Below are 15,400 nucleotides of genomic sequence, written 5' to 3'. Positions count from 1 at the left end.
AAATGATCGCTCTTCCTTGCAGGGAGCCCTCACTCTTTATTCCAGGGGCTTTCCTAGGCCCAGAGCTTCAAGCTCCAGACAGGGCTCTCAGAGGTCTCCCAACTCACCCTTTGGATGCAAAATCCCTTATCAAGTTAGGAACTGGTGCAGGACCTGGGGAGCCCCCAGGACTCCTGTCTCTCCCTCCCCTCTTAAGAGTCTCTCGGAAGGTGAAAACCTGGGATCCAGCACCAATACCCCTAGGCAGCTTTCCCCATTAGGGCGTAGTGGGGGTTAATTCTCACAGCTCTGCTTGGGGTACAAGCCACTTGGTGAAATTAACAAACCTGGAGCTATTTACATACCCAGATGGCCATGTCTGGAATTTCAAAGAATTCCCCAAGAGGCAGCTGGCTTCTGGGTAGTGGCCCTGGAGTTTCACAGCTGTTGGGCCAGAAGACTGGAGCCTGGGACCCCCAAACACAAGATAGATTGAAAATGACAAGGGAAGAACACTTCCCAGGCCCTATCACCAGCACCCAGCTCTGTTCCTTGTCCCCAGGCCTCCATCCCTTAGGGTATGAAAAGCCTTATCCTGGGCAAATGAGATTGGGCTAGTTGGCTGGGGTCACAGGGACTGCCAGCCTCTGGGGCAAGGCAACAGTGGGCATCAGGCAGAGAGCTGCCAGAAATATGAGATCCTCTGTTCACATGAAGCAGCGGACAAGCCTCTGCCCCCGTACAACCTGCAGCCAAGCGGGCAAAGGCCCTGGCCTGGACCCTACTAACCTGTCCACAACACAGGGGTATGGCTACTATACCAGTGGGGAGGGGAAAGGGGACTGGCGGCTTGACACTTCTGGCAGGCCTTGGGCTAGAATACTAACCTGTTCTCTAACTATGATTAAAGCTATGATGGAGCCTAACTGAGCTAGGCACTGGCCCTTTCAGTTCTGGATAAACTGAACAAAGCCAAGCCCAAACAAGCCTCCCCACCCCAACAAAAGCCCCTCTCAGGTTTTATCCAAGCATCTGACCACTCATCTGTTTTTAGTTGTGGGTCGCCGCTGCCCTCTGCTGGCCACTGAGGCACTAACATTCACTCAGACACCAGCTCACTCCCTACCCAAGCAAACGCACTTCAAGTCACCTCCTCCATCCGTGGGCACAGAACCTTAAACACATCTGTCACCTAAAGTCAGAGGGTGTCAAGGGGCAGGATAAGCAAGGATAGACCCAGGGACACAGTGTGTCAGAGGAGAATAACAAAGGAATTCCGCCCCCCTCCCCAAAATTTATATCTGAAGCTTCAAAAGTGCCCTTTCCATCCAGCTTGGAGGTTAAGCTCACGCTCAAATAGTATCTGCCCCATAACCTGTCACAATGCACCAGAACCTTTCCTCACCCCTTATGCCTTTTCTTTGTCTCCTCCAAAGGAGGGCCAGGCTGAGATGACCTGGAGCCATCCTTCCAAAAAGCTCAATTTCTCTGCCAGGTCTGAGAAAGCTTTGGTTCTCCTCATTCCATCACATTGCAGCAGGTAACTAAAGTTCTGGGTGTCCTCTGAAACAAGGTTAGCTCCCCTCAACTCTTAGTGCCACACCCTGCAAGCACCCACACCTTTCAAAGTTGGCAAAGATGTTGACTGGAGGTAGAGGAAACTGTCCCCAAAGACCTAACCAATATGCCCCTTAATTACCTGGGGGAAGTTCCTAACACCCCTGCTATCAGGTAGGTAGCCTACCTTTTGCCAATTATCTCAAGCATTGTCTCTCTTACCGAGGTGGTGCTGGCTCTGGAGTCCAAATGTCGGGTTGTATTTGTGAGCTGTTTCTAGAAACCTCCAAGTCAGGGGGTACCAAGGGACTTCAGGGCTTCCAAAGCTTCCCTAATTTCCTATGGAAAACCTCAAAGCTGAGAAAGCTGGCAATTTAGGGAGTGGTTGGTCCTGAGGTCAGCAAAATTAAACCCTCCCTGCTCACACTCGTTCTCTAGGGGCTCTACAATTTAGGGCAGGGGTGTACCCTCTAAGAGTCAAAAATTTTCAGTACTTAGGAAGATATTCAAATAGAACAAGTGGCTCAGGGGAAGCAGAGAGGTGCCTGGGAAAATGGTGGCTATCATACCTCATATGCTTAGAAATCTGAAAAGGAGCACATTTACCAAGGCTGACACTGCTCTTCCCTGGACAGCAATCACCGAAGGGCTGACCCAGGCAATGAGTGGCTTCTTGGCCTTTTCAAACATGATCAACCATTTGGTTTCAGAGTCCACTGTAGGGCAACCAAGAGCCCCAGCCCTGGAAAAGGCCGTTCTACCAGTAACAACTTATGCAGGAAGTTAAAAAGAAAAACCCCCCTCAATTGAAATATTAAGCTGTGGTCTTGGTGCTAAGATATTTATATAGCTCTACATCTGCTAAGAGGCAGGTTACACTTTGCCTCCGTTCAGGTACAGCTCCACAAATAATTCAAAGATGAAAAGTGATCACTTGTCACAGAAATGTTTGCCTCTGCCTCAACCAGACCAGGAGCAGTCAATTAGAAAGGGCAAAGGTGGTTGGTGATTGTGTTACACATTCAGCCACTGAGGCCCAAGGCCTTAAAGGCTTTAGCCGTCAGTCCCAACCTTTGAGCTTTCCCACTTATATTAAGATAAAATATGGCAACAATGGGGGAACAAATATTATGAATGTTTACCCTGACAAAGTGATCCCATGGCCAGTTTTCATGTTTCTAAGCCCATCCCTGGAACTGGCCTGGAAATACTCAGAAAAGCCTGAATACCAACCACTTACATGAGTGGGAGCTAAGCAAGGTTAGGAAAAGGCTTTTAAGAAAAGCTTTTGTGGGGTAGAGAACTCAGAGACACTTTTCATCTAAGTGAATACACAAGGAAAAATTAAATAGGGAACAGGCTCCAGAAGTGTCCCCAAGGAAGTCTGTTTTCTCTCCTTGGATGTGTATGAATGTATATTTGATATTTTCATATTAAAAATCTGTTTTCTCTTGTATAATATCACACCCACCCAAATAACCCATCACTTGAAATAGAGTGTTTCACAAAGGGAATCAAAAGAAGGTAATGGGTCCTTAACACTAGTGATAATTTTCTGCAGGGATAATAAAGACACTTATTCCTGAGTAGGAAGGAAGAAAAGATATGTTCATAATTTGGAAGACCCAGGAACTGAAGAATGTTCTCCTATTAAAACCTAGCCACTGAAGGACCGGCCTAATGGCTCTGTTGGTTAAGAGCTCGCTCAAGAGTTTGAGCTCTGAGCAACAGCGGTTCGATTCCCGGCCCAAAGCTGAGCTACCAACAGGTGGCAGGATGGCTCAGCTAAAAAAAACAACACCACCTAGCCACTGGGTGTCAAGGGGTACCGTATAGCAGACTGAGACAAAACCCAGTTTCACCTTAATTGCAGGCAAGGGACCGTTTATAGGCATTCTAATTGTAATTTAGAAATAACTCATTTCTCTTGACAATCTACCTAGGGCTCATCTTTGCTGAGGCAAAGATGACTCCAAAAGTGGAAGACTGGAGCAGTTGGAAGTGGAAAAAGTATGCCTCTATTGCTAGATCAGGGCATACCCTACTTTCTACAGACCTTCCTGCCACTCCTTACCGCAACAGCCCTCCTTCCAAGTCTTTGTACTACCCAAAGTGTAGAAACAAGCAGGACAATGTACCTTTGACCATTGGCCAATAACAGCATGCAAGTATCTGGAATGATGTAGTTTCACCTAAAGAAACGGTACCAACTCTAACCTGACCAAGCACTCCATGTTATTAAGAAGCAAAGCAAAACAAAGGGAACCCATACCTTTGACTTTCCCTTGTAACCACTAATCAGGATTACTGCAAACAGGCTTTCACATGTGATAAAGCCAAGACACTCCTGTAAAAAGCAATGTGAGACCAGGTGAGAACCATCCTGACACACTTTTTGTGTGAATGGGGAAGGTGGCCTCCCTCACCGAACCTTCATTCTGGTCAAGGCATGTGTATACATACTGAACCAAATAAATATGCTCCATACTGAAATGAGCAAGACCAAACTGCACTCAAGGGCCTAATATTATTTGTGACCATGTAAACCTTTCATTCGGCACCTGCACACCAGGATGATGGCTTTTATTTAGCACTTAAAAATACTTAAGAGCACTTTTGTGAAAATATTTACATTATGATCTAATAAATGGGAATGAGCTGGCTGCTCTCTAAGATGACAAAGAATGGGCTTTCAGGGTCTGTGCAACTAACCCATAGCTAACATTGTGGTTAATAGCAAGACAAAAATTGATGAATTCCCACCTGCCCATGATATTGAGAATACAGGGTAATTTTAGGTTAGAGCTCAGTTCTAACTCCTTTCCCCACAATTGTTAACAGTCAAACCTTCTTTGCAAAGTCAAGAATACTAGAAATGCTAATAAGTAGCTAGGAGCTCAAATGTAGCACTTTAAGAGGTTTCAGGTTGTATCACACTTTAGTTCTCGATGGAGTAGTGACACTGAGAGATAAGACAAGTTGAACAAGTTTAAAACCAAAAGCAGTGGACATTTATTCCTCAGTTTTTGTGCAAGAGTGTAAAGATGCATTTGAAAGAACCTGATGGCTAGTGAGCATCAGCCATGGCCTTCAGACTAGCCTGGTTTACAACTGGATTAAGAGAAGGAGGGAAAAAAAGGTAACTTGCCTAGTTCACACGAAGGATGTTTCTGGCAAACACAGTTGTTTACAAGTTTCAAACTACATTTTACTAGAGTCAAGGGAAGACTTCAAAAAGCCACATACAGTACAATTGAAAATTGGATGAACATCCTGCAATGTTAGTGCAAAGTAATTATGTAGACTCCCCAATACAAGATTGTGCTCATGTTTCCCAGGTTTGGTCAATGTTGCTTTTACAATCACAGAAGCTTAACTTACCAAATAGCAATGCCTTTATTTTATGTCCTATGTACCAAGAGAATGTCACAAGGTTTTGGTGAAATGAAGCTTAGTTTCATTAATAAAGCAAATTTCTTATTTAGTTTAACAGTCATTTTCCTGGAATACTGCACATATAAGTTTCATGGAAAAGCATTTAAGCTTATGCCCCTTAGTCAATAAAATTACTTTCAAGATATCTTTTTACTATGTAAACTGGAATTGTTTCATGATTTTGAAGTGCACCCAGTATAAATGAAAACATTTCAGGGGTGGGGGAAAATCCACCACTAATCTCAGCTAGATAAAGTTCTTAAAATCAAAAAAGCCTATTCACACAAAATTATATGTAATGACTGTAGTAATCAGTTTATTACACAGATTAATCATTCTTGAACGTACAAGCTCCAGAGGAGCAACTGGGTCTTTAAATATACACAAGTATTTCCATCAAATGAATTTTCACCCTTACATCCAGATAGATCTAAGCAGTTAAAAACATAAGAAAAATAAGAGCTATTAGCTATGTATTAACTGAGAAACCACATACAAACCAAAGAATATGGAAGAGAGAAAGGGGCTGAAAGGACGAGGGTTGAAGGGTGGGGAGATGTAAGAGTTGGGAACAAAACCCATCACACTTTATGTACTAATAGCTCCAATCCATTTAAATGTTGACCAGTTAAACTTAGACCTTAAAATACAGGATGTGGGTAGAGTTTAATCTGGTTGGTCAAAACTTTCACCTAAGACGTAGGTCCTTCGGAATAAAATGAATACAGAAACAGCTTCGTGTTCTTCGCCTTGCTTTTCCTATCTGCTTTGAGTTTAAAAGGATTCCACTTAAAAACAATCTCCTACAGGTCAGTGGAGCTTTTCTTCCCCATCCAAGCACATACCATACCCACCACCCCTCACCTTGCCGTTATTCAAATTTAAGTCAAAAAGGAAAGCTTTTAGTCTCACACCTAGGTTACGCCTGGAGAACTGGCTTGTCACACACACACTTCTCTGCTAGGAGGCAATGTTGGTACAGAAGTACAGTATTTCTAGTTTGTTGTTCCAAGTATGTACAACACGCAGCACTGCTGTATCAGGTAAACATGTGCACAGGGGAAGATGAGGCGTGGGCTCATAGAAAGCAGTCAAATGGAAATCAAAAGGACTTTCTCTTTCAGAGTTCCCCTATCTTTATTTGTAGAGGTTATCCAATAATTTCTTTAATTACATCGCATACTTCTGAGTCCATTCCCGAGCTATTCTGTTGTACCTGTACACACAAAGAGAAGCTTAGCTTAACATAGGTGAGGAGTCAGAAGACAAGATTTCATTCATTATCCCATCTAGTAACTTGAGGGAAAAATGTACAGGACATTCAAGAGAAGCCATCTTTTTATTCCAAATTTTTAATAATCATTTATTCAGTGACAGGGGTAAAAAGCTATTAAAATGTGAAACAGTATTCTGTAAATGCTACTAATAGAGGATCCTGATTAAATTTTAGCATTTGCTAGCATATCCCTATTCTATACTTGATTGACCTATTTCTAAGAAAGATCTTCAACGTTTGTTCATTTATTTGGAGTTCTTCAAACTATATACTTCTACATTATATGGTTCTTTTTTTTTTTTTTTTTTTAGCTGAGCCATCCTGCCACCTGAGCTGCTCAGCTCGGGATGGGCATCGAACCACTGTTGCTCAGAGCTCAAACTCTTGAGCGAGCTCTTAACCAACTGAGCCACCCGGCCAGCCCATATGGTTCTTGAAATCATATAATAACAGTGATTAAATTGATATAATACTTTCCTCTGTCTCAATAAAATAACTAGTTCTATCAGAACTTAATTTAACAATTTGGTTGCTAAAATGAACAAGTTTATTGCTCCAGAAGAACATTCTGATAGTAAAATTAGCAGGGCAAAAAGTTCTACAATTCTTTGATTAAAAAAAGGATGCAGGAAAGCTCTGCTGACAATTACACCACCAAAATGGCTTTGGAAATGCCTTTTGGTAGGCATTCATGCCCACAATTCTAGATGCTGGACAAAATAGTTCTCAATCAAAAAGAAATGATTTGAATAAATTCACAAATACAAAAAGAATGATCTAATTTTATCCTGAATGCAGCCAGAAATACATGACTACAGATACTATTCAGACCTAAACACAGACAAAACTAAAGAACCCAATGACTGTTATAATCCCCCATTCCCAGTGTAGCTCCATTTAAAAATATTTTATCTATATGCATCTCTCATCCAATAGAATTCAAATTCTTTAATCCTTTATATATGTTAACTTTAGAAACGTATCCATTCTTTCCCATCTATTTCCTCCTCTCTTGCTGAATAATATACAGAATAAAAAGATTAGAACACTTTTACTTGCTATCTCTTTTGATATCCTGACCATTCTTAATAATTCATAGTACAATTCTAAAATATGTAAATTCTACATCAAGTTTTGTTTTTGAAGGAAATTTAGGGCTTTTGTGTCCTGTAGCATTTATTCCCTTTCATTTTTAGATTATGCCAAATGGTAGGAAAACAATTTCCTATTCCCATTAATTTTTAAACACCAACTAAAACAAATGGGTTCTTGATGCAAAATGCTTTATAAGTCAAAAGCCAAGAAGACATAAAGCTGTCGAAAAATATACTGTAGAGAAGTTTTTCTAGACAGGAGTCACATGACATAATTAGAGATAATATCAGTATCATCTACTTATAGTGATACTTGATGCAAATACTCCTCTTTCCTGTCCCTAGGTGACATATGTAAGTATCTGACCCACACCTGCCCCTTAGTTAAGAAAGATTTGAGACAAACATCTCCACATCCCACTACAGATACTTTTCTGTCTGGAGGCCATACTTACTTTTCTCTATCTGTTTTGTAGATCCGAGCAATCTCAGGCACTAAAGGATCATCTGGATTGGGATCACACAACAGAGAACAGATGGACAAGAGAACTAGAATGAAAAAAACATATAAATTAGTAGAGGATAAAAGCAAAGGATTCAAAGAAACATGAGATGCCAACACATAAGAATATTCTAAGAATCTATTTATGTTGTAGTGCCTAGAAGCTTTTTAAGCCCTACCTAACTTTATACTAACAGTAATCAACAAAGATTCTAAGATTTCTCTATGCTTAAACCTCTAAGGAAGTTCGCCCAGGCTGGTATAGTGACTTGCCCAATGTCCCTGGTTAGTGAGTAATTAGAGTGGCATTAGAATCCAGGTCTTCCAAATCCCAAACCAATAACACTTTTTATAGCTCATAAAGTTCAGTTTTTAGAAGCCCATGTTCAGGGATAAATGGCTTTCAAAATTCCAAAGATAACCACACGACTGAATGTTCTTAGTCAGAAATGACAACCATGAAATCCAACAATCACTGCTTTCTCAATGGCAGGTACTACATTCAGGGGCAATGGATTTGTCTCATTTTCAGTTGAAAACAATTTAGTCTAAGAACATAAAGGCTGGTAATTGCCCCCAAATGGGGCTGGTCACACTTATTACAGAGGCTACAACATACTTCTACTGAGGTCTCAAATTCTTTTTAGTGATGATTTAGAATCTCATCTAAGCCATTTTCTTAATGGTAACCTGGAATACAGCAGACAAATCTCAATAGTACAATTTTTCTCTGTTAAATTTCTTGTTAATTTATGCATTCCTTATTGACTGTAAAGAGGAAGCCAGGGCCACTGATTACAATAAATCCAGTGGCCTCTGACATACTGAAATAAATTCCAATCCTTCTATTCTGATGCTAACAGAACTCAGCTCTAATGTTCTGTGTAGCAAGAGACAATGATTCTGATCCCACTTTACTCCCAAAACATCAAATCTAGCAGAAAAAGGATTTACTCATTTTCCTATCAAATCTATTTTAAAGAGATCAAGGGCTTTTGAGAGGTGAAGAAAAAGTTTACATGCCCTTTATCATTTGGTTTGTTAACAAAGAAGCTATTTCCTTGCCTTAAGAGTATATGGAAAATTAAAAATATCAGGAAAGATGTTTTCTGACTCTTCATTCCTGTTGCCCACAATTCTGGCAGATGGCATTCCCAAAACATCTTCTCTTCCCATTGTCAGGTGTATCACCTGATGCCCTCTTCAAGCACAGAACATTCTAACAGCAATTAGGAAAGCTTTCATGTATTTCCTGGAAATGACAACAGGGAGTTATAGATTGTTGAATGTTCATGAAATTGCTGACTATAGAAAGAAGAAACTTGTCCAGCCTATCACACTGGCAAGAGTACAACTGACTCTTCACCTAAAATTAGACATACTACCAAATTAGTATTAGTAACAAATTTCCTTTATATACAATTCTAATTATTTCATTAAGGCTACTTTTAAAAGATAAATTTTAAAGAAAAAACTTGTCTTACTTTCTTTCCAGGAAAGGAAGCCAGCGTGGTGGTTATTTGGACCTGGTGAAAGGATTCTTAATACACTACTTAGTTCCTTTAATTTGTAGAAAACTGATTTTGGCTTATAATGTACTACAACTTCTTTCGCTGTAAAGAGAGTAACTCCTATTCCTACAACCTGCATAGACTCGTCACTGAAGTGACTAAATTTTGATTTATGTATATATATTCTTCATCAGTATATACTCATATTCATTAGTGCCATAACCCTCAATCACTTCGAATTCTAAAAACATATAATCAAGGGGCTTTATGGCATGCTTATTTGCTTCTTTAGGTTTTCTGTATATTTAGGTTGGTGAATATATATACTCAAAGTAGAGGGAATTTCAAGTCAAAATTATTGCCATTGAAAACAGACTATGTTTAAGGGATAATTAATATCTCACATAGGATTTCAGGCCTTTCACAGAACTGCTTGACCATATATATTCAAATTACTAAAGGGAATCATTAAAACATTAAACCTAGGTACACTGATATAATCAAATTCAACAAAATGGCACTGCAATTATTTTAAAAGATAGCTATCCACATAGAGAAAACATAAGTCAAATAAACGAGCAACCCTTATGATTTAGAATAACTGAAAATCAACACTAGGCACAGAAGAGGAAATAAAAACCTGTCTGTGGTAATTTCAGCTATCTATATCTCCCCATTCCCCAACACACAGACACACACTCTTCCACCTCTCTTAGTCCAATTACTAGATTTATTTCTCTACTGCTACTTGGTGAAGGAAGAGCAAACAGGCCAGGAAATCACAAGAACAACTATATGAACACTTTCATAAGTAGCCCATGAATGGCAAGGGGGGCCTACAAAAAATAAAGGGCCACTTATCTGGAAAACTATTTCAATCACAATTTTAAATGTGGTCCTGTTTTTTTGTTTCTATTTTTGCCTAGGACCCCAGAAATTTTAATTTAATGCCCCCAAATTTTTGTTTCCTTAAAAAAATTAATTTATCAGAATATATGTCTTATTATAGTTATAACATTAAAGTTACAACATGACAAATATATAATACTTTTTCCAACAGTGACTTTACCCAAGTTATTTGAGTGCCTACAAGGAACCGGTTAATTGTGCATTTTTGCTTTTTTCATATTCATGACCACAATGAAATAGTTATCATCCCTATTTTACAGTTGAAAAACAGAGGAACAGAAGCTAATTTGTGTTAAGCCTCATTCAGTAAGAGGTAAAGGTAATACCTAAATACAGGCAGTTGGAACATGAAACTATGTTGCCTCCTGTCTAAATGTGTGCATTAAAGAAATGATAGGGCTGGCCCAGTGGCGCATTGGTTGAGAACTGGCTTGGGATGCCAGAGGGCCCCTGTTTGGATCCCACATATGAGGGCTGGTGACGCTGCCTTCTGCAGCTGGGATGGTGAATGGCGGCTCGACCTGGGGCTGGGTTGCCGTGGGTCGCCAGCGACGGTGTAGGCTGCAGTCCCCTGCTGCAGTGGGCTGCCATAAGCTACCGCGTGTAGCTGGCAGCCAGCGTGAGTGGCCAGCAGCCGCCGTGAGCGGTTGTCCAGAGGCAGGCGACTGATCTGCCTCGCCCGGGAGGAGCTCAATGATGGTGCCAGCTTGGGCCAGTGAAGCAACATCCTCCACAACTAGACTGAAGAACAAAACAACAGCAACTTGTATGTTCCCCTTCCCCCGATTCCCCAATAAAATCTTAAAAAAAAAAAGAAATGATAAAATAGGGCCGGTCGAGTGGCGCGCTGGTTAGGAGTTGGCTTGGGACGCCAGCTCTGAGCAGCAGGGCTCCGGTTCGGATCTCACATGAGGGCCAGTGTAGAGCGCTGCGCCCTCTACAGCTAAGATGGTGAACAACAGCTCAACCTGAAGCTGGGCTGCTGAATGGCCGGCAGCCAGTGTGAGCGGCCTTCCAATGGCTGGCGAGTGAATGCCTCACCTGGGAAGAGCGCAATGATAATACCAACATGGGCCAGTGAAGCGGCGTCCTCCACAACTAGACTGAAGAACAAAAGGACAGCCCCTGTTTGGATCCCACATATGAGGGCCGGTGACGCTGCCTTCTGCAGCTGGGATGGTGAATGGCGGCTCGACCTGGGGCTGGGTTGCCGTAGGTCGCCGGTGACGACGTAGGCTGCAGTCCCCTGCTGCAGTGGGCTGCCATAAGCTACCATGTGTAGCCAGCAGTTTCCCTTCCCTGATTCCCCAACGTTGTTCCCCACCCCCAATTCCCCAATAAAACCTTAAAAAAAAAATAGAAATGATAAAATATTAGAAAAATGTTTTCATACACCAAATTTCACCAACCAAATACCCAAATTGTCTTTCTAGATATTTAACATGCTTTTCTATTGGGTTGTCGAAAAAGTCATGATGTAGTTTTTCTGTTTTTCATTGCAAAAATGCATCATGACTTTTCCGACAACCCAATATATAATTCAAGTTATAGTGTATACAAATTTCTTTTCTACTTTTTTCAAACACAGTATTTTTCCATTTTTCATAGTATTTGTAAGGATCACTACTTTGAAATGTATATGCTAGAACTAATTTATTTCTTCCTCTACAGTTGGGCCTGTAAGTAATTTTTATTTTTCAGAAATAAATAACACTGTCACAATGTACTTCCTCACAATTTTCTTTTTAGCATTTGGGTTGTTTTCTTTTTTTAAAAAAATTGGGGAATTGGGGGAGGGAAACAGTGTTGAGGAATTGGGGAGGGGGACCAGCCAAGTTTTTGTTCTTCAATCTGAGTTGTGGAGGGTGCCAGTCGCCATCTGGCTGCCCTTCGGCAGCCTGTGGCCTCTAAGCTCAAGGTGCTGTGTTCAATCTTAGTTGCGGGTGGGCGTAGCCACCATCCCATGTGGGAGTCAAACTGGCAGCCTTGTTGTTAAGAGCACATGCTCTATCCACTGAGCCATCCAGGTGGCAGCTCAGCTCAAGGTGCTGAGTTCAGTCTTAGTTGCGGGTGGATGTAGTCCACCATCGAACGGACAGTCTTGTTGTTACACCAGCTGAGCCATCCTGCCACCTGTTGGTAGCTCAGTGACAGCTCAGCTCGGGAGCAGCTCACTGGCCCATGTGGAAAGCGAACCGGCAGCCCTGTTGCCTAGAGCTCATGCTCTTAAGCTAACTCTTAACCAACTGAGCCACTTGGTTGGCTCAGTTTTCTTTTTCTTTTTTTTTGTTTTTAAAGATTTTATTGGGGAATTGGGGGAGGGGAATAGTGTTGGGGAATCGGGGAAGGGGAACAGACAAGCTGTTGTCCTTCTGTTCTTTAGTCTAGTTGTGGAGGACGTCACTTCACTGGCCCATGTTGGTATTATCATTGCACTCCTCCAGGGTGAGGTAGTCACTCGCCGGCCATTGGATGGCTGCTCACAGCGGCTCACGAAAGCTCATGCCAGCTACGGGCCAGCCCCACAGCAGCCTATGCTGTTGCCAGCGACTCACAGCAGCCCGGCTCCAGGTTGAGCTGTTGTTCACCATCTTAGCTGTAGAGGGTGCAGCATCACTGGCCCTCATGTGGGGTCCGAACTGGGGCCCTGCTGCTCAGAGCTGACGTCCCAAGCCAACTCCTAACCAACGTGCCACTTGGCTGGCCCTGTTTTCTTTTTTTTTATAGTAAGCAGTAGGTTTATCAAAAGAGAGAATATACTTCCAAAATGTGGTAGTGGACAGGCCCAGAAGGAGAGCAATTGCCTGGGTTTGCTTTCTTTTTTTTCTTTTCTTTTTTTTTTTAAAGATTTAATTGGGAAATTAAAGGAGGGAAACAGTGACGGGGAATCAGGGAAGAGGAAGAGACAAGTTGCTGTCTTTCTGTTCTTCAGTCTAGCTGCGGAGGATGTCGCCCCACTGGCCCATGTTGGTATCATCATTGAGCTCTTCCTGGGTGAGGCAGTCGCTCGTCAGCCATTGGACGGCCGCTCATGGCAGCTCACAAAAGCGCACGCCAGCAGCCGGCCAGCTCCACTGCAGCCTACGCCGTCGCTGGCGACCCACGGCAGCCCAGCTCCAAGTCGAGCCGGTGTTCACCATCTTAGCTGTAGAGGGCGCAGCATCACTGGCCCTCATGTGGGATCCCAACTGGGGCCCTGCTGCTCAGAGCTGGTGTCCCAAGCCAACTCCTAACCAATGCACCACTCGGCCAGCCCTGGGGTTGCTTTCTTAATTCAAATAAATGAAACTAGAATTACTCGGTCAAAGAGTATGAATTATTCTCATCTCTTAATACATTCTGGGTTATACAAATCTATGCTTCTGTAATATTATAAATACTCATTTCAATGTATCTCACCAGCATTTAGTTCTTTTTAAAAGATATTTCTTAATTAAAAAGGTGAAAAATAAGAACATACTTTAATTTTCATTTCTTTATTTTGTTCCTTTCTGTCACTCATCTGTTGGGATCTAGATTTTTTTTTCTCTTACTGATTTACATATGTTCTTCATATTTTATTTATTTTTTTTAGCTGAGCCATCCTGCCACCTGTTGGCAGCTCAGCAGCAGCTCAGCTTGGGCCGGACTCGAACCGCTGTTGCTCAGAGCTCAAACCCTTGAGCGAGCTCTTAACCAACTGAGCCACTCGGCCGGCTGTTCTTCGTATTTTAAACATATTTGCCCATTATCTTATTTGCAGCCTACCCCATGTATTTGTATTTTAACAACTTTAATTCGCTTGTGATTTCATTTAAGTATGATATTGAGGGTTTGTACAATTTCAAATGAATACATAAGACGTTTATTAACTATCCACTCAGTTCACTGATATTAAAAAATGCCCACTTACTCATGCAATTAGGTCTTACTTAGAACTACTAGATCTCTCATCACAAAACTAGTAACTCATTTTGTCTACACATTTACACACACGCATGTACACACATACACACACAAGACTTCATGCCAAAATTTGTTAATATACTTAAATAAAAACATATTAAACTGATCATCTTAGAGGGTGAAATCTATTCCTGATAGAAAGCTAAAGACAAGTGCTGGTGAAACCTTAAAGAGTCTGAATATGAATCCACCTAAACTTTGTTCTTCAAGGTTTTCCAACCCAATGCTTGAATAGCAAAATAGACAGAGTAGTCATAATACCAAGAAATACCTATGCTTGAAAATCCAACTCTCTGCAGTGGTCTCAAGATCTAATTAGAATAAGAAGCATTGCTACCTCTTCTTAAAAGGAATATGAGTAATTTAAAAAAAAATAACCTTAAAAACACAGTTGTTTTACCTTGATATCGAATACCCATTCTTACCTTTTGAAATAGTTAGTGCTGGAGACCACTGTGACCGTAGAATATCAAGACAAATGCTGCCATTACTGTTAATATTTGGATGATAAATTCTTGTTGTAAATGCAACCTACAGAAAAAATAAAAAGAACTTTGTAAGCTGGTTTATTAGTATCATAGAAAACACATAAAAAATAGTTGCCATATTCCAATTACCTTAGGTGGTTTGAAGGGGTAATCTGTTGGAAAATGAATTGTCAAGAAAAATACTCCACCCTGATAGGGACTGTCATTCTGTAGATAACAAGAAAAGCGGGATTAAAGTGAGTGAATTACATAAACTATTTATTCTGAAATTAATCTGAATACTTACTGGCCCCATTATTGTAGCTTGCCAATGGAACACTGAAAAAGAACAACAAAAAATCACTATGAAGCGATATCCACACTGTACCCACATCACAACAACAGAACATTCCCCATCTAATCCCATTTCATTTACAAGCAATATGATGAGTCCTGGGCAGGATGAGGAATATAAATCGAGTTTGAGTCTGAAGGGAGAAAAATGATGAGCATGGTCAAGCAAACTGATAGGGTGATTAATGAAAAAGTATTTGAGCTAAAGCCTGAAAATTCATGTCAGAGAGACAAAATTCTTGACAAGGCCCAAAGTTCGACTTTTTTTTTTTTTTTTTAAGATTTTTTTTATTGGGGAATTGGGGGGATGGGAACAGTGCTGGGGAATTGGGGGAAGGGGAACAGACAAGTTGCTGTCGTTTTGTTCTTCA

At 41.2% G+C, this 15,400-nt stretch overlaps 1 protein-coding gene across 1 annotated transcript in view; it reads right to left on the bottom strand.

Annotated features, from left to right (window-relative positions):
- Window positions 1-4,524: 4,524 nt before the first annotated feature.
- Window positions 4,525-15,400, bottom strand: part of UBE2D2 (ubiquitin conjugating enzyme E2 D2) — an 80,642-nt gene continuing 69,766 nt past the window's right edge. Inside the window, exons 3-7 of the mRNA XM_019662258.1 lie at window positions 14,983-15,014; window positions 14,826-14,903; window positions 14,634-14,739; window positions 7,797-7,890; window positions 4,525-6,187 (exon numbers count right to left, since the gene is read on the bottom strand). Of these exons, the coding sequence (XP_019517803.1) occupies window positions 6,142-6,187; window positions 7,797-7,890; window positions 14,634-14,739; window positions 14,826-14,903; window positions 14,983-15,014 (356 nt within the window). The 3' untranslated portion in view covers window positions 4,525-6,141. The remainder of the gene's footprint in view (window positions 6,188-7,796; window positions 7,891-14,633; window positions 14,740-14,825; window positions 14,904-14,982; window positions 15,015-15,400) is intronic.

The sequence above is a fragment of the Hipposideros armiger genome, unplaced genomic scaffold, assembly GCF_001890085.2.
Source record: "Hipposideros armiger isolate ML-2016 unplaced genomic scaffold, ASM189008v1 scaffold_11, whole genome shotgun sequence".
Lineage (NCBI taxonomy): Eukaryota > Metazoa > Chordata > Mammalia > Chiroptera > Hipposideridae > Hipposideros > Hipposideros armiger.
This window is presented reverse-complemented; position numbering and strand designations above follow the sequence as displayed.